General features: G+C 42.3%; 1 protein-coding gene, 1 long non-coding RNA gene and 1 pseudogene across 2 annotated transcripts; 2 read left to right on the forward strand and 1 right to left on the reverse strand.

Annotated features, from left to right (window-relative positions):
• Window positions 1–7,834: 7,834 nt before the first annotated feature.
• On the reverse strand, window positions 7,835–10,512 carry LOC125524791. The gene is made up of 7 exons (XM_048689820.1): window positions 10,288–10,512; window positions 9,676–9,748; window positions 9,504–9,580; window positions 9,325–9,394; window positions 8,846–9,003; window positions 8,699–8,771; window positions 7,835–8,209 (listed from the first exon to the last, which is right to left on the reverse strand). The coding sequence occupies exons 2-7, from the start codon at window positions 9,695–9,697 to the stop codon at window positions 8,049–8,051; spliced, it is 561 nt and encodes a 186-aa protein (XP_048545777.1). The 5' UTR covers window positions 9,698–9,748; window positions 10,288–10,512; the 3' UTR covers window positions 7,835–8,048.
• An 899-nt stretch (window positions 10,513–11,411) lies between these two features.
• LOC125518465 lies at window positions 11,412–12,451 on the forward strand (annotated as a pseudogene).
• A 986-nt stretch (window positions 12,452–13,437) lies between these two features.
• On the forward strand, window positions 13,438–14,528 carry LOC125520477. The gene is made up of 2 exons (XR_007288688.1): window positions 13,438–13,946; window positions 14,058–14,528. It is a non-coding gene; the product is annotated as an uncharacterized LOC125520477 (long non-coding RNA).
• The last annotated feature ends 2,601 nt before the right edge of the window (window positions 14,529–17,129 follow it).

Raw genomic sequence — 17,129 nt, forward strand, 5'->3', positions numbered from 1 at the left:
GGAGAAAACTTAAAAGATGCTTGGTATAGGATGATAAAATATTATCATGATTGCACTATAGAGGGAGACTCTAAGATTTCACTTCATAATTTTTATATTGGGCTCACCATACCCCATAGGCAACTCCTTGATTTTGCCGCCAAAGGGAATTTTATTGATATTGATCCCAGTGTTGCTTATGAAATTATAGAAGGGATAGTAGGAATACTGCCCCCACAAAAGGGACCATCTCCTGAGGGAACCCAAATCTTAGAAAAATTATGCGAATTGCAAAAGTCTATTGAACCTCTTAAAAATGTTGGAGGGAACCTTCACCGCATGAATACATTGATTACACTTTGCAATAAGCGGTTGGATGCTCTATATTTAAAAATCTCCGAGTATGAAGGGAAACGTAAGGAACCTCCCGGATTCGAGCATAATTCCATTAAAAAGATGCATACCAAAGATGACAATACTTAGATCTATCCTTGCTTTTATGCCTAGCTAGGGGCGTTAAATGACAGCGCTTGTTGGGAGGCAACCCAATTTTATTTTTGTTTCTTGCTTTTTGGTTCTGTTTAGTAATAAATAATCCATCTATCCTCCGTTTAGATGTGGTTTTATGCTTTTAATTAGTGTTTGTGCCAAGTAGAACCTTTGGGAAGACTTGGGGAAAGTCTTTGCGATCTTGCTGTAAAAAACAGAAACTTTAGCGCTCACGAGAATTGCTGACATTTTTTTATTGGAGAGTGATATTTAGTTAATTCTTTTTGAAAATGATTAATAGATAAATTAATCACGTCCATAAATTTATTTTAGAATTTTTGGAGTTCCAGAAGTATTCGAAACCTACAGATTACTACAGACTATTCTGTTTTTGACAGATTTTGTTTTTCGTGTGTTGTTTGCTTATTTTGATGAATCTATGGCTAGTAATAGAGTTTATGAACCATAGAAAAGTTGGAATACAGTAGGTTTAACACCAATATAAATAAAGAATGAGTTCATTACAGTACCTTGAAGTGGTGGTTTGTTTTCTTTTACTAACGGAGCTCACGAAGATTTTCTTTTAAGTTTTGTGTTGTGAAGTTTTCAAGTTTTGGGTAAAGATTTGATGGATTATGGAACAAGGAGTGGAAAGAGCCTAAGCTTGGGGATGCCCAAGGCACCCCAAGGTAAAATCCAAGGACAACCAAAAGCCTAATCTTGAGGATGCCCCTGAAGGCATCCCCTCTTTCGTCTTCGTCCATCGGTAACTTTACTTGGAGCTATATTTTTATTCGCCACATGATATGTGTTTTGCTTGGAGCGTCTTGTATGATTTGAGTCTTTGCTTTTTAGTTTACCACAATCATCCTTGCTGTACACACCTTTTGGGAGAGACACACATGAATTGGAATTTATTAGAATACTCTATGTGCTTCACTTATATCTTTTGAGTTGGATAATTTTTGCACTAGTGCTTCGCTTATATCTTTTAGAGCATGGCGGTGGTTTTATTTTATAGAAATAATTGATCTCTCATGCTTCACTTATATCATTTTGAGAGTCCTTTAGGACAGCATGGTAATTCACTTTGGTTATAAATTTTAAATGCTAAGAGAAGTTGGATGCTTGATAGATGGTTTTGAGATATAAAGGTGGTAATATTAGAGGTGTGCTAGTTGAGTAATTGTGAAATTGAGGAATACTTGTGTTGAAGTTGGCAGGTCCCGTAGCATGCACGTATGGTAAACGTTATGTGACAAATTTGAAGCATGGGGTGTTCTTTGATTGCTTTCCTTATGAGTGGCGGTCGGGGACGAGCGATGGTATTTTACTACCAATCTATCCCCCTAGGAGCATGCGCGTAGTGCTTGGTTTTGATGACTTGTAGATTTTTGCAATAAGTATGTGAGTTCTTTATGACTAATGTTGAGTCCATGGATTATACGCACTCTCACCCTTCCATCATTGCTAGCCTCTTCAGTACCGTGCATTGCCCTTTCTCACCTTGAGAGTTGGTGCAAACTTCGTTGGTGCATCCAAACCCCGTGATATGATATGCTCTATCACACATAAGCCTCCTTATATCTTCCTCAAAACAGCCACCATACCTACCTATTATGGCATTTCCATAGCCATTCCGAGATATATTGCCATGCAACTTTCCACCGTTCCATTTATAATGACACGCATCATCATTGTCATATTGCTTTGCATGATCATGTAGTTGACATCGTATTTGTGGCAAAGCCACCATGCTTAATTTTCATACATGTCACTCTTGATTCATCGCAATCCCGGTACACCGCCAGAGGCATGCACACAGAGTCATATTTTGTTCTAAGTATCGAGTTGTAAGTAAATAAAAGTGTGATGATAATTATTAGAGCATTGTCCCATGTGAGGAAAGGATCATGGAGACTATGATTCCCCCACAAGTCGGGATGAGACTCCGGACGAAAAAAAGAGGCCATAAAAAATAGAAAAGAAGGCCCAAATAAAAAAGAGAGAAAAAAGAGAAGGGGCAATGTTACTATCCTTTTTCCACACTTGTGCTTCAAAGTAGCACCATGATCTTCATGATAGCGTGTCTTTTATTTTGACACTTTCATATACTAGTGGGAATTTTTCATTATAAAACTTGTCTTGTATATTCCAATGATGGGCTTCCTCAAATGCCCTAGGTCTTCGTGAGCAAGCAAGTTGGATGCACACCCACTTAGTTTCTTTGATGAGCTTTCATATATTTATAGCTCTAGTGCATCCGTTGCATGGCAATCCCTACTCCTTGCATTGACATCAATCGGTGGGCATCTCCATAGCCCATTGATTAGCCGCGTCAATGTGAGACTTACTCCCTTTTTTTCTTCTCACACAACCTCAATCATCATATTCTATTCCACCCATAGTGTTATGTCCATGTCTCACGCTCATATATTGCGTAAAAGTTGAAAGAGTTTGAAAAGGCTAAGTATGAAACAATTGCTTGGCTTGTCATCGGGGTTGTGCATGATGAGAGCATTTTTGTGACGAAAATGAAGCATGGCCAAACTATATGACTTTGTAGGGATAAGCTTTTTTGGCTATAGTATTTTGATAAGACATAATTGTTTGATTAGCATACTTGGAGTATTACTATTTTTATGTCAACAATAAACTTTTATCTTGAATCTTTTGGATCTAAACATTCATGCCACAATAGAGAAAAATACATTGAAGAAACATGCTAGAAAGCATTCCACATCAAAAATTCTGTTTTTATCATTTACCTACTCGAGGACGAGCAGGAATTAAGCTTGGGGATGCTGATATGTCGCGAAGGTATCTATAATTTTTGATTGTTCCATGCTATTATATTATCTGTTTTGGATGTTAATGGGCTGTATTTTACACTTTTATATTATTTTTGGGACTAACCTATTAACCCAAGGCCCAGTGCAAACGGAGTCCCTTTTGCCTATTCCAGTGTTTCGCAGAAAAGGAATATCAAACGGAGTCCAAACGGAATGAAACCTTCGGGAGCGTGATTTTTGGAACAAACGTGATCCAAAGGACTTGGAGTGGACGTCAAGCAACCAACGAGGTGGCCATGAGGTAGGGGGGCGTGCCTACCCCCCTGGGTGCTCCCTCCCCCCTCGTGGGCCCCTCGTGGCACAACCGACCTACTTCTTCCTCCTATATATGTTCACATACCCCGAGAACATCCAGGAGCACCACGAAACCCTATTTCCACAACCGCAACTTTTTGTACCCAAGAGATCCCATCTTGGGGCCTTTTCTGGAGCTCCATCAGAGGGGGCATTGATCACGGAGGGCCTCTACATCAACTCCATGGCCCCTCCGATGATGTGTGAGTAGTTTACTTCAGACCTTCGGGTCCATAGCTAGTAGCTAGATGGCTTCTTCTCTCTCTTTGGATCTCAATACAAAGTTCTCCTCGATCTTCTTGGAGATCTATTCGGTGTAACTCTTTTTGCGGTGTGTTTGTCGAGATCCGATGAATTGTGGGTTTATGATCAAGTCTATCTATGAACAATATTTGATTCTTCTCTGAAATCTTTTATGCATGATTGGTTATCTTTGCAAGTCTCTTCGAATTATCAGTTTGGTTTGGCCTACTAGATTGATCTTTCTTGCAATGGGAGAAGTGCTTAGCTTTGGGTTCAATCTTGCGGTGCTCGATCCAGTGACAGAAAGGGAAACGACACGTATTGTATTGTTTCCGTCGAGGATAAAAAGATGGGGTTTATATCATATTGCTTGAGTTTATCCCTCTACATCATGTCATCTTACCTAAGGCGTTACTCTGTTCTTATGAACTTAATACTCTAGATGCATGCTGGATAGCGGTCGATGTGTGGAGTAATAGTAGTAGATGCAGGCAGGAGTCGGTCTACTTGTCGTGGACTTGATTCCTATATACATGATCATACCTAGATATTCTCATAATTATTCGCTTTTCTATCAATTGCTTGACAGTAATTCGTTCACCCACCGTAATACTTATGCTATCTTGAGAGAAGCCACTAGTGAAACCTATGGCCGCCGGGTCTATTCTCCATCATATAAGTTTCCAATCTATTTTACTTTGTAATCTTTACTTTTAATCTATATCATAAAAATACCAAAAATATTTATCTTATCATTATTATCTCTATCAGATCTCACTCTCGTAAGTGACCGTGAAGGGATTGACAACCCCTTTATTGTGTTGGTTGCGAGGTTCTTATTTGTTTGTGTAGGTACGAGGGACTTGCGTGTGGCCTTCTACTGGATTGATACCTTGGTTCTCAAAAACCGAGGGAAATACTTACGCTACTTTGCTGCATCACCCTTTCCTCTTCAAGGGAAAACCAATGCAGTGCTCAAGAGGTAGCAAATGGCAAATAATGTAAATTTCAAGGAGATGAGATTTGTGATTAGGAACCTGGTTATGTTGAAGATCCTCCCCGGCAACGGCGCCAGAAATTCTCTTTGATGGCAGCTGGAACTACATCGGTATTTCCTCGGAGAGGGAGGGATGATGTAGTACAACGACGGTAGATATTTCCCTCATTTATGAAACCAAGGTATCGAACCAGTAGGAGAACCAAGCAACAAAACGTAAACATCACCTACACACAAATAACAATACTTCGCAACCCGGCGAGTTAAAGGGGTTGTCAATCCCTTCCGGGGTACGGCGCCTCAAGATAGGCAAACGGTTGTGAGGTAAATTGCAGTAGATTGATAGATCGAACGCCAAATAAAGTAAATAAAGATAAAACACATCAAGGTATTTTTGTATTTTTCAGTTTAATAGATCTAAAAATAAAAGCAAAGGAAAAGTACATCGTAAGGCAAATATATGAGAAAGAAGACCCGGGGGCCGTAGGTTTCACTAGAGGCTTCTCTCGAGAAAAATAGCAAATGATGGGTAAACAAATTACTGTTGGGAAATTGATAGAACTTCAAATAATTATGACGATATCCAGGCAATGATCATTACATAGGCATCACATCCAAGATTAGTAGACCGACTCCTGTCTGCATCTACTACTATTACTCCACACATCGACCGCTATCCAGCATGCATCTACTGTATTAAGTTCATGGAAAAACGGAGTAATGCAATAAGAACGATGACATGATGTAGACAAGATCCGTTTATCTATATGGCGGTAGATATATATCTCGTCTTTTTTATCCTTAGTATCAACGATATATACGTGTCGTTTCCTTTTCTGTCACTAGGATCGAGCACCGTAAGATCGAACCCACTACCGGGAACCTCTTTCCATTGCAAGATAAATAGATCAAGTTGGCCAGACAAAACCCAAATATCAGAGAAGAAATACAAGGCTATAAGAGATCATGCATAAAAAAGATCAAAGAAACTCAAATACTTTCATGGATATAAAAAGATAGATCTGATCATAAACTTGAAGTTCATCAATCCCAACAAACACACCGCAAAAGAGTTACATCATATGGATCTCCAAAAGACCATTGTATTGAGAATCAAGAGAGAGAGAGAGAGATGAAGCCATCTAGCTACTAACTACGGACCCGAAGGTGTACAAAGAACTATTCACGCATCATCGAAGAGGCACCAATGGAAATGGTGAACCCCTCCGTGATGGTGTCTAGATTGGATCTGGTGGTTCTGGACTCTGCGGCACTAGATGAATATTTCATCGACTCCCCTAGGGTTCTGGGATTTTTGGGGCATTTATAGAGCAAAGAGGCGGTCCAGGGGGTACCCGAGGTGGGCACAACCCACCAGGGCGCGCCAAGGCCTCCTGGCGCGCTCTGGTGGGTTGTCCCCTCCTCGGGACTCCCCCAGGTGCAACCAGGGCCCATCTACTTCCTTCTGGCCCATAAAAAATCATCGTGAAATTTCTTGCCATTTGGACTTCGTTTGATATAGATTTTCTGCGATGTAAAAAACATGGAAAAACAGCAACTGGCACTTGGCACTATGTCAATAGGTTAGTACCAAAAAATGATATAAAATAATTATAAAACATCCAATATTGATAATAAAACAGCATGAAACAATAAAAAATTATAGATACGTTGAAGACATATCATGGCTCATCGCAGTAAGGATGCAATTTTGATTATCTTATGTTTTCTTTGTTGAGGAATTAGCGTTAGAGCTTTGATGAAACATGCATCATCCTCCACCAAGAAAGAAAGCTAGCCTCTTTTCCGTTGAATTTAGAGAATTAATTAGTTGCTTCATCAAGACTAAATATAGAACAAATCGATATTATAAACAAATTGGTTGACTAAATATAAAAGCTTTGAAAAATATCGATTTGTTTTGTACAAATATATATACATGTTCTTTAAGTTTCATATTATGTGCACTTGCCAATTTGCCACGCCATGAGAGGTTGAATCGGTGTATTATTCACAATGAGCTTGGCGCTGGTTAATAATATACATGTTGACTATTTCCTTTTATACTCCCTCTGTCCTCAAGCTAAGTAGTACTAAATAACTTTTCATGGGCTTGCGTCTAAAAAATGTGAGAGGAAGAGAAATATACTGTAATTGTTGTCTCTTAGTTGGGTTTGTGAATAATTAATTGTTTTTTTCTTCGGATTGTGATGTTTTCACCTTAATAAATCAAAGCTATATGGATTTGTGTATGATGCTAAGCTTGATCAGTGTCTTTAGGTCTTAGTTTGTTTTATTCAGATCATGTCATTTCCTCCTTTATCCACAATTATATATTTTTTGTAATCCATCGGCTGACAAACGAATGTGAGCCCTTAACTACAAGCAACTCTTGTATATATACCATATATATATATATATATATATATATATATATATATATATATATATATATACATACATACATACACACTACTACTCCTACTTCTGGGAGCCGGAGCCGATGGAGTAGGCGCCCATGTCACCGAACACGAGCCAGTCCCCACGCGAATCTCCGGCAGCCGGTACCACGTCACCACCATGCCGAGTGAGTCACACGTCGGTCTGAACACAGTCGATGTGTACGTCTCCTCGCCAGCGTGTGGGGTGGCGAGTTGCCTCGGGCAGGGCACATAGTCGTCCATGAGGACGCAGTTGAGGGAGCCGTAGAGTCCGTCGTCGATCCAGTACTCCTGCACCTCGCCGCCCGTGTGCCGCGAGTGCGAAGGCCATCTCCGCGGAGTACCACCCCGACTCACCGATCACCTCCACGCACGGGAGACGTCGCGGATGGCCGTGGCGGCCTCGTCGAACACGCCACCGCTTGCCATAAAGCCGTTGCCAATGTCGAGCACGCGCGGGCCTCGATGGCCCCGCGGTACACGTCGGTGTGGGTCCCATAATAAAATAGCCAGCGCAACTGAAGCATCATAGAGTTCTCAAATAGCAGCCTAAAGTTTATCACGACCTTAATAAACAACCATAATACCAACAACAACACAAGGAGTCAACCTCCGGAAGGTAAAATAGCTAACAACAAGGTACCAACACAATTAGGTTTCTCAAGAAGTCGCATTCAAAGTTGTAATGACAAGTAACTAGTTCCATCCACCCGCAATTTCCTAGATTCAGGAGTTTAACAAGGTGATTTTGCATCAGGTACCCTCCTGTTCTTGCTCTTCCGCCTTCTTGTGAAGCTCCAGTATCATATTGGCAGCTGCCGAGCACTTCGCCTCATGTGGGGTAGGATGAAGACCACCAGTGAGGCTCATCTCAAAATCAGGGCATCTCAAACGTACACTGGCGTGATACATTCCTAAAAAGATAGGAAAAGGACCATTGAAGAAGTGCTCAAAAGTCAACACACACAGATGATAGTCAATCAAACATACATTTTGGTTATTGCTAACTGGGGATCTAATCAGTCTGATCTAAGATAACCAGTTATCGAATGTAAAACAAACCTAACACTTCAACGGAGCATAACATGTGATAAATAAACAAGCGGCTTATTTGGATTGCTACTTTGACATCAAGAGAGTAGCAAGCCCTGACTATTGATCTGACACCTTGAAAACTCTTTTTGTCCAAGCATGGTTAGCGTAGCACACTATGTATATTATCATCTCAATGCACAAAACGAACCAGTACCTATAGGGATTAAATTCGATAAATGAGAAGCAGGAAGTACGTGGCACAGGACCCATTCATATGATATTCCTAATTGTTATGCCTCCATGGTCCAAGGACCTAATACTTGCCTATCTAGAATAGCTAAGAGATAAAAGTAAACATTTGTACATACCATCTGATACTGAAGGTAATACTGTGTATCTTGGGAGTATCCAATGGGCCCCACGACAGATCTCATCAAGCTCCTGCATTGTCAAGTGTCAATGGTACTAGTGGCATTTAAAATTGCAATACATAGGTTCACCTCGAGGTTTCTTACCTTGCATTGTCGGAGGAGTGCCACCTTCAATTTCTTCCTCTTAGTGATAGATTGGCCACCATCTCCAGAGCAAGATGAATTGGTAACTTTTGTCATATCTGAGCAAGTTTCCTTGTATTTTCTTATTATTGATACAGCTTTGGGTGTCATCTTTCCTTCTGCATAATTTTTAAAACATGATAAGTACAAGAAATACAGAACTAATATAGAAGCAACTTCTTGCCAAAACATTTTAAAAAATCCAAAAAAAACATCTTGCCAAAATTGGCCACAGTTTCGACGGATGATTTGTACATCACAAAGTGCGGTGGACGACTTGTCCGCAATGAGAAGTGTGATACACCATAGTTTAGCGCAGAACTTTTGAAAACATATGGCTCCCAGAAATACTTGTCGACAGTGTTGACGGCAAAACTATAGCAGTTCTACAACGTGATTGTAAATGTAACCATGTTTAAAATGTGACATGGGTAGAATACCACTCAAGAGTGTCTGGATGTCCATATCACACTGAGCACTTCGTTCTTGAAGTATGCTTTCCTTGCGAAGCTGAAATGAAGAGAGAATAGGAGAGTTTACATCAGATTCTCAACTAGAAGAAAGTTATAGGAAACAAGCATAATTTTTTCTGAAATAAGAGAAAAGACATATAACATACAATTTCATCCCGTATTTTCTGAATTGATTGCAGAAAATCATCTATCTGGCCATCATCGTTGTACTTACTCGTGGCACCTTCAAAGAAAATTTTGGAACACATAGAGTAAAAACTTGGGAACACCAGTTACCATATATGAAAAATAAGCAGGCTTGGGTAGCTTTATCTGAACCTGACTCTTCAGACATTTCCATATCTTGGCATTCCAAAGCACAGTTCTTCACTAAAGGATCAGCACGCGTCTCCTGATACAAAAAATAGTTCTTCAAGTTAAAGCAGAGTGAATGGATCACATGAAAACCTTGGCCTAAACACCACCTACGCATCTGAAACTGATTTATGGAAAGGATGAATATTTCTTTTGATTGATTGAGCACATATGGTGTGTCTCCTCTCTTAATACGAACATCATCAGCCAATAAGATTTCAAAAGATAGCATGGGGAGGGGATCGTTGGGCCAGAGCAATTTCCGGCTATACAAGAATAGCCTGGAAGATACGAGGAAGACGGTCTGTCGATTACGACGGCAAGCTTCTCCGGGTTGAGCAGTTGCAGGAGCGACAACCCTCGCTCTTCCCGGCGATGGGTATGGCCAAGATCGACACGGGAAGGGGGAGGGGGCAGCGGCTATGGTGAGAAGCCAGAACTGCTGGCGAAGAGAGGGAGAGGCGGCGAGGAAGGAGGAAGGAGTCAGAGAGGCGGCGCGGGCTAGAAAGAGGGAGCGCACGAAGGGGTTTCTGCGGAAGAACCTGACCTGCGGCTTGATGGTGAGGAGGGGCGCACCGATTTATCTTGACAATGGCGGCGTGTGAGAGGAGGGGATGGTGGCCGGCGATGCAAGGCTCGGTGGCGGAGGTGCGCGCTGAACCAGCCCCTGTCACCGTGTTCCCGTCCTCCGGACGGGCACGCGGCGGATCTGTCGATCCCCCCACGGTCGTCGCCTCGCAGACTCGTTCTTCTCCTCCTGACGCTCACCAGATCTGCCAACGCTGAGATCGGCTGTGCTGGGTGCGGAAAGAGACGAGGTTGCGTGTGTGAGGAGAAGACAAGGGGCTGGCCAATTGGGAAGGACAAAACACGTGCTCTCTCTCTCACACACACACACACAAAGACACACACACACACAAAGACACATGTTCATTACACACACAATGCACCTCTCTCGCCATTCGCTGCACCACACAATGCACCTCTGCCAACGTGGACATAGTGAGAGGGTGCTCTTGCATTCGCCAATATTGTGTTTGATACTAGTATAGCTAGCTGACTCAAACATGCCTAATAAATTGACCGAACAGAACTTTCTCCTTGGTTTGCAAAACTTGCCTTCTATATCTTGACATTTTTTTCTAGTCCTAGTGTTTATCAATTTGATTGGTCGTACGACTTCTCTGGTGGGCCCTATCCAATCTCCTGCGGAGACATGGTTTTCTTCTTCTTCTTCTTTTTTTTTTTTGTGAGGGAGAGACATGCTTGTCCACTTGAAAACTTGTCACTGATGAGCCAGGACATTAGCATCCCAACTATAACATGAGTAACCGAAAATGACTTATATTCCATACTAAAATCTCTAAAAAAAATTATACAGACTATATGTATTTCAATACGTACTTCGGAGGGAGTATATAAGAAAAAGGGAATACAATTCAAATTGGTCAAAAAAGAAATCGGAATTGCTGGACGACAAGAATATGGACTCGGGCTCAAGCCGTCAGTTGTTGACACGGAGAAGGCAGGCCGACTAATGCAGGCACTCGGACACTCCATCGCTACGCTATAAGAAGAGAGGCACCAAACGGACCAGGGCATCAATCAATCCATCGAGGCAACACGAACACCAATCCATCAGAAACAGTCCAGCGGAACACGGGGTCGTCGAACACCATCGCCAACGAGGGCAAGTCGACATGGCGAGCGGCAGGAGGGATCTCGCCGCGGCGACGATCACGCTAGCCGTGCTGCTCGTGCTCTTCTTGCCTATCACCGCCGCCGCCGCCACGGTCCCCAGCATCGATGCCACGCGGACGCGCCACCTGCCGCTGCGACACGGACTGCTGCGCGGCCCTGAGAGCGTCACCTTCGACGCCAAAGGGAACGGCCCGTACAGCGGCGTGTCAGACGGCCGCGTCCTGAAGTGGAACGGCCACAAGCTCGGCTGGTCGACGTACACCTATAACCCCGACTACAGCAGCGAGGCGTGCACGGCGTCTCTCCTTCGCCCGGAGACTGCCACCGAGGGCCACTGCGGCCGGCCGCTCGGTCTGCGGTTCCACCTCAAGTCCGGGTACCTCTACGTGGCCGATGCCTACAAGGGACTCATGCGGGTTGCGCCGGGTGGCGGGGAGGCGACTGTGCTTGTCACGGAGGTTGATGGCGTGCCTCTCCGCTTCACCAACGGGGTGGACATCGACCAGGTAACCGGCGAGGTCTACTTCACGGACAGCTCCAGGAACTACAATAGGTCACAACATGAGATGGTCACAAGAACCGGAGACTCGACGGGTCGGCTATTGAGGTATGACCCACGGACAGGAAAGGCCGTTGTGCTCCAAGCTGACATCACTTACCCCAACGGCCTCGCCATCAGTGCTGATCGAACACATTTAATCATCTCATCGACTGGGCCGTGTAAGCTGCTACGATACTGGATCAAGGGCTCCAAGGCGGGCACGATGGAGCTATTTGCCGACCTCCCGGGATATCCAGACAATGTGAGGCCTGATAAGAAAGGAGGATACTGGGTGGCGCTACACCGTGAGAAGGACGAGCTCCCCTTTGGCGTCGATAGCCACCTGCTTGCCCTGAGGATCGATGTTGACGGAAAAATAATCGAGGAGATGAGAGGACCCAAGAGCGTGAGGCCGACCGAGGTGGTGGAGAGGAAAGGTGGCAGATTGTTCATGGATCCGTTGAGCTTACTTATGTGTCGGTCGTCACGCGCAAATAGATATAGATCAATTCAATTAAGGATATGTAAATTAAGGCTTTCGTAGGACTTGCTCTTATTATTATTATTATTATTATTATTATTATGTTATTGTTTTGTCATGTTTTAGTTGTAAAGTCTTTGTTAAGTGGAGCTTTCTATTGGACAATGATCATGTATTTTTCACTATAATGTATCAAACTATCTTTTATTAAGCATTATATGAAAATACAGTTGTGAGTTGCAAAGAGCCAAAAACACAAAAGGCACTAGCATTGTTGTGAAATAAATTGTTCGCAAAAACTAAGGCGGTCCAGAGTACTAGTAACTACTCACAATAACAAAAGCAATCCAATCTTACAGAAGGAAAAACAATCTATTAAGAGAAATCAACTGCGGCGAACTGAAAATCAGATAAGTGGCTGCCAGCAAAAATCTACAAATTAAAATGCATCAACATATTCTTTCGCGATTTCATCGAGAACAAGAAAAGTCAGTCGGTTCACAGAGAACGCGAGGCACAAGAACAACACAGTTCTTCCATCCATTGCACTACAAAGAATCGTCACATCATCGCACCAAATGTCCATTGAATAATCCAATCTTTACCCTGATGCACATACAAAAAAACGCCATATACAAAATGCACAAACGTCTACATGGACCGATCCGACGAACAAGCTACACTTCCTTGCTCCCAATCAATGGCCGTGTCACTTCCCCTCCTACCTGTGCTTGAAGCCGTCACAATCACAGCCAAAGCAAACATGGGCAGAACCAACTTCCGATGCCGTGAAGTTTATGCATGTTGGTACTTGTCAATTGGCTCAGGATTTTTCTCGATGCCTGTGACGAACAACAAATACAACCGCGTGCTCATCATTCCAGAAAATACACATGCAGAAGTTTATTGTATTGTTTTTGTTGAAGTGAATTGCAGAAAACATCGACATTGAAGGCTAGGGTCGCAGAAATCACAATTCTACGGTTTTGTGCCAAAAACCACTAATTCCTAGCCTTTTTTTTTGCAAAAAACACTAGTCGCCCGCTTAGGCCATTTTGACCATGATTATGGCAGGCGGGTCCCACTGAACAGTGTGACGTGGCATAACATAACAGATCATAAATAGACAGAAAGGGATAGACTAAACTGTAAAAGGCCAAAGAGGATAAGGTGGTGCTGTTAAAAAAAAAAGAGAGGATAAGGTGTGAGTCGTCCTTCCTCTCCCCAGCGCCCAGCCGTGCGCACGAGTTCTCGGCCGGCGAGTTCGCAATGGACGACGGCTCCAGGACGCTCCTCCCCCTCCTCTCTCCCACGCCTCCAGCTTCCTCCCGCTCCCTGGACTCGACCTCTTGCGCCCCGGCCTCGGCCTCCCCTTGCTGCTCACCTACATCGGCGCCGGCGAGGTGAAGAGGAGGCGCGACGGCGGCCCGCGTAGGCGTGGTGAGGGAGGGCGCCTCGCCGCGGCCGCAGCTGCGCGTCGACGAGCCAAATCCACAAACTGTGGGCATGGAGGTGCGGTCCATATGCTTGATGATGAGCTCCGCTGCCGCGGGTGCCCTCCATATCTCTCCAGTCTATCCCTCCGACGAGCCAAATCTTTCTGATGTGTGCCGCCGCCAGCAGGAACCACGCCGTCAAGCTCATCCAGGGCCGCCCGATGCTCAAGCCGCCGCCTCCGGAGCTCCATTGCTCCGCCGTTCTAACCGACAACGCCGCCGTATCCACGCCATTCTGCAGCCCGTCCTCGACCACGCCGGAGCTCCCCTATGCCCCGCCGCCAGAGCAATCAGCAGCTGCGGCGACACGCACGGGGAGGGAGTGCCCGCCGTCGTCCACCATCGGATCGGGGGAAGATGAAGTGACCAAGGACCCGATTGCTTATTATTCAGGGGCCCTTTTGCAAAATAAGTTGTATCGGGATGTAATTGCTTTTTTTCTTTGCCATGTCATCCTGTTCAGCGGGACCCACCTGTCATAATTGTACTCAAAACGGCCTAAATGGGTGACTAGTGTTTTTTGCAAAAAATAGTCTCGGAATTTGTGTTTTTTGGCACAAAACCGTAGAAATATGATTTCTGCAACCTTAGCCTTCAATGTAGATATTTTCTGCAATTCACTCGTTTTTGTTGTAGTGATCAAATGAATCGCCAATACATATCGCATCTACAACTTGATAGACGGAACCCCGAGCGCCATAGACCAGATGTTGTGTGCTCTACTCTGGACCGGACTGACCGTGTGTAATCGAGGTCGGCTATGAGGTCGTCTATGTCCTCGATGCCAATCGATATCTGGACTACATCATCAGTTAATTCATGCTCCTCCCTCACCGAGGAAGGGATGCTTGCGTCCGACACGAAGCAAGGCAAGCTTATGAGCGACTTCATGCTTCCTACATCGTCACATAGAGTCGGTGAGCATGACTGGGCAAAGTTTCACAAAATAAGTTGCACTATCATTATTAACTTTGCATCTTTTGGTTTCAATATTATGATTATGTGTATCACTACGATCGAGATCCAACGAACTATTTTCATTGGGTGTGTAACCATATAAGGTTTTATTCATGTAAACAGAACAACAATTATTCTCTAACTTTAAATGAATAACCGTATTGCAATAAACATGATCAAATCATATTCATGCTCAACGCAAACACCAAATAACACTTATTCAGGTTCAACACTAATCGTGAAAGTATAGGGAGTGTGCGATGATGATCATATCAATCTTGGAACCACTTCCAACACACATCGTCACTTCACCCTTAACTAGTCTCTGTTTATTCTGCAACTCCTGTTTCGAGTTACTAATCTTAGCAACTGAACTAGTATCAAATACTGAGGGGTTGCTATAAACACTAGTAAAGTACACATCAATAACATGTATATCAAATATACTTATGTTCACTTTGCCATCCTTCTTATCTGCCAATCACTTGGGGTAGTTCCGCTTCCAGTGACCAGTCCCTTTGCAGTAGAAACACTTAGTCTCAGGCTTAGGACCAGACTTGGGCTTCTTCACTTGAGCAGCAACTTGCTTGCTGTTCTTCTTGAAGTTCCCCTTCTTCCCTCTGCCCTTTTCTTGAAACTAGTGGTCTTGTCTACCATCAACACTTGATGTTTTTCTCGATTTCTACCTTTGTCAATTTCCGCATTACGAAGAGCTTGGGAATCGTAGCCGAATGGAAAAGAAAACGACGAAGAGTGGCCTTACATGGGCCTCCTAGGCCTTTTCCCTTGGTCCATGAAATGAAACGGTAGGTTAAGTTTTATTTTTAACAGTCTGGGCCAAACACCAAGCACAACTAGTGCTAGGCTGCTAGAGATTATGCACAATGCCAAGCTACAAAAGTTCTTATACCACTACAAAAGCTACTCCGTTCGATCCATATTACTTATCGCTCAAACGGATGTATCTATCACTTAAATACGCCTAGATATACTAGTTTGAATGACAAGTAATAGGGATCGGAGCGAGTATAAAAGTTCTTTGGCTAAAAAAGGTACTAAAATCCTCTCAGCGATTCACTTGCTTTCATCTCGCTAGGAACCCAAAGGATTTACATGCACGCAATACCCATCATACAAAAAAAAACAAAAGTAACCCTTAGGAAGAAAGAAATCCAAAAACAAATTAAAATAAAAAAATTGCACACCATTTAAACAGAAATTACACCTTTTATAATGTGCAGGAATAAGCATATAATAGCATAAGTAATTAAAATAAAGTTTTCTAAGAAGAAATGAATTAGTAATGTTGGTATTACCCTCAAAGAAAAAAGAAAAAGAAATAAAAATAAAAATAATTAAGTTTTCTAACAAAGAATGAATTATCGGCATTGATATTGCCCTTTAAGAAGAAAGAAAATGAAAACTAATAAAATAAGTAATGAAAAAATTGCACATAAATTACATAGAAATTGCTCTACTTTATACAAGAATAAGCATATAATAGTGGATGTTTCAAAAAAAGTCTCCTAAGAAGGAAAAAAATAGTGGCATTGGTATTACCATTAAAGAAGAAAGGAAATGTAATAAAATCCATAAAACATCAAAATAATGAAATTTTCTAAGAAATAATGAATTAGTGGCTTCGGTATTTTACTCCATCTGCAAGGACTAAATATTTCTTTACAGAGGGAGTACTCTTTAAGAAAAAATAAATGAAAAAAACTTGAAAAAATAATAATGTAGTTTTCTAAGAAAAAAAATGAATTTGCGGCATTTGTATTACCCTTTAAAAAGAAATAAAATGAAAAATGAAAAATTATTAGTTTTTCTTCTGGTTTTGCTGCTAGGTTTCTTCTGTTTCTTTTTCCTTTTGGGGTTTTCTCTTCCAAGTTTTTTTTCTCCTGTTTTTCTGTTTGCACTTTCATATTTTATAGTTGTCTGTAACATAAATATTTTTTAATATACGGTGAACTTATTTAAAATACAAACTGAACATTTTTTCATATATGGTGAACATTTTTCAAATTGAAAATGAAACATTTTTTTAGTATACATGAACATTTTTGTAATATATGCTGAACATTTTTTATTTACAGGTTGAACATTTTTGTAATATACATTGAAAACTTTCTTAGCATATGATGAACAGTTTTATAATACGTGCTTGAACTTTTTAAATATAGACTAAAGTTTTTTAGACACATACTGAACCCTTTATTTATAAATGATGAAAAAAATATGT

This window comes from Triticum urartu, chromosome 7 (assembly GCF_003073215.2).
Source record: "Triticum urartu cultivar G1812 chromosome 7, Tu2.1, whole genome shotgun sequence".
Lineage (NCBI taxonomy): Eukaryota > Viridiplantae > Streptophyta > Magnoliopsida > Poales > Poaceae > Triticum > Triticum urartu.

Bases quoted from the DNA above. Each gene is read 5' to 3' on its own strand.
- LOC125524791 (XM_048689820.1), bottom strand. From the start codon at position 9,697: ATGGAAATGTCTGAAGAGTCAG. The intron at 9,004-9,324 runs GTATTCTACCCA...AAAATTATGCAG, and splicing joins CATCCAGACACTCTTGAGTG to AAGGAAAGATGACACCCAAA. The intron at 8,772-8,845 runs GTAAGAAACCTC...TTGACAATGCAG, and splicing joins CACTCCTCCGACAATGCAAG to GAGCTTGATGAGATCTGTCG.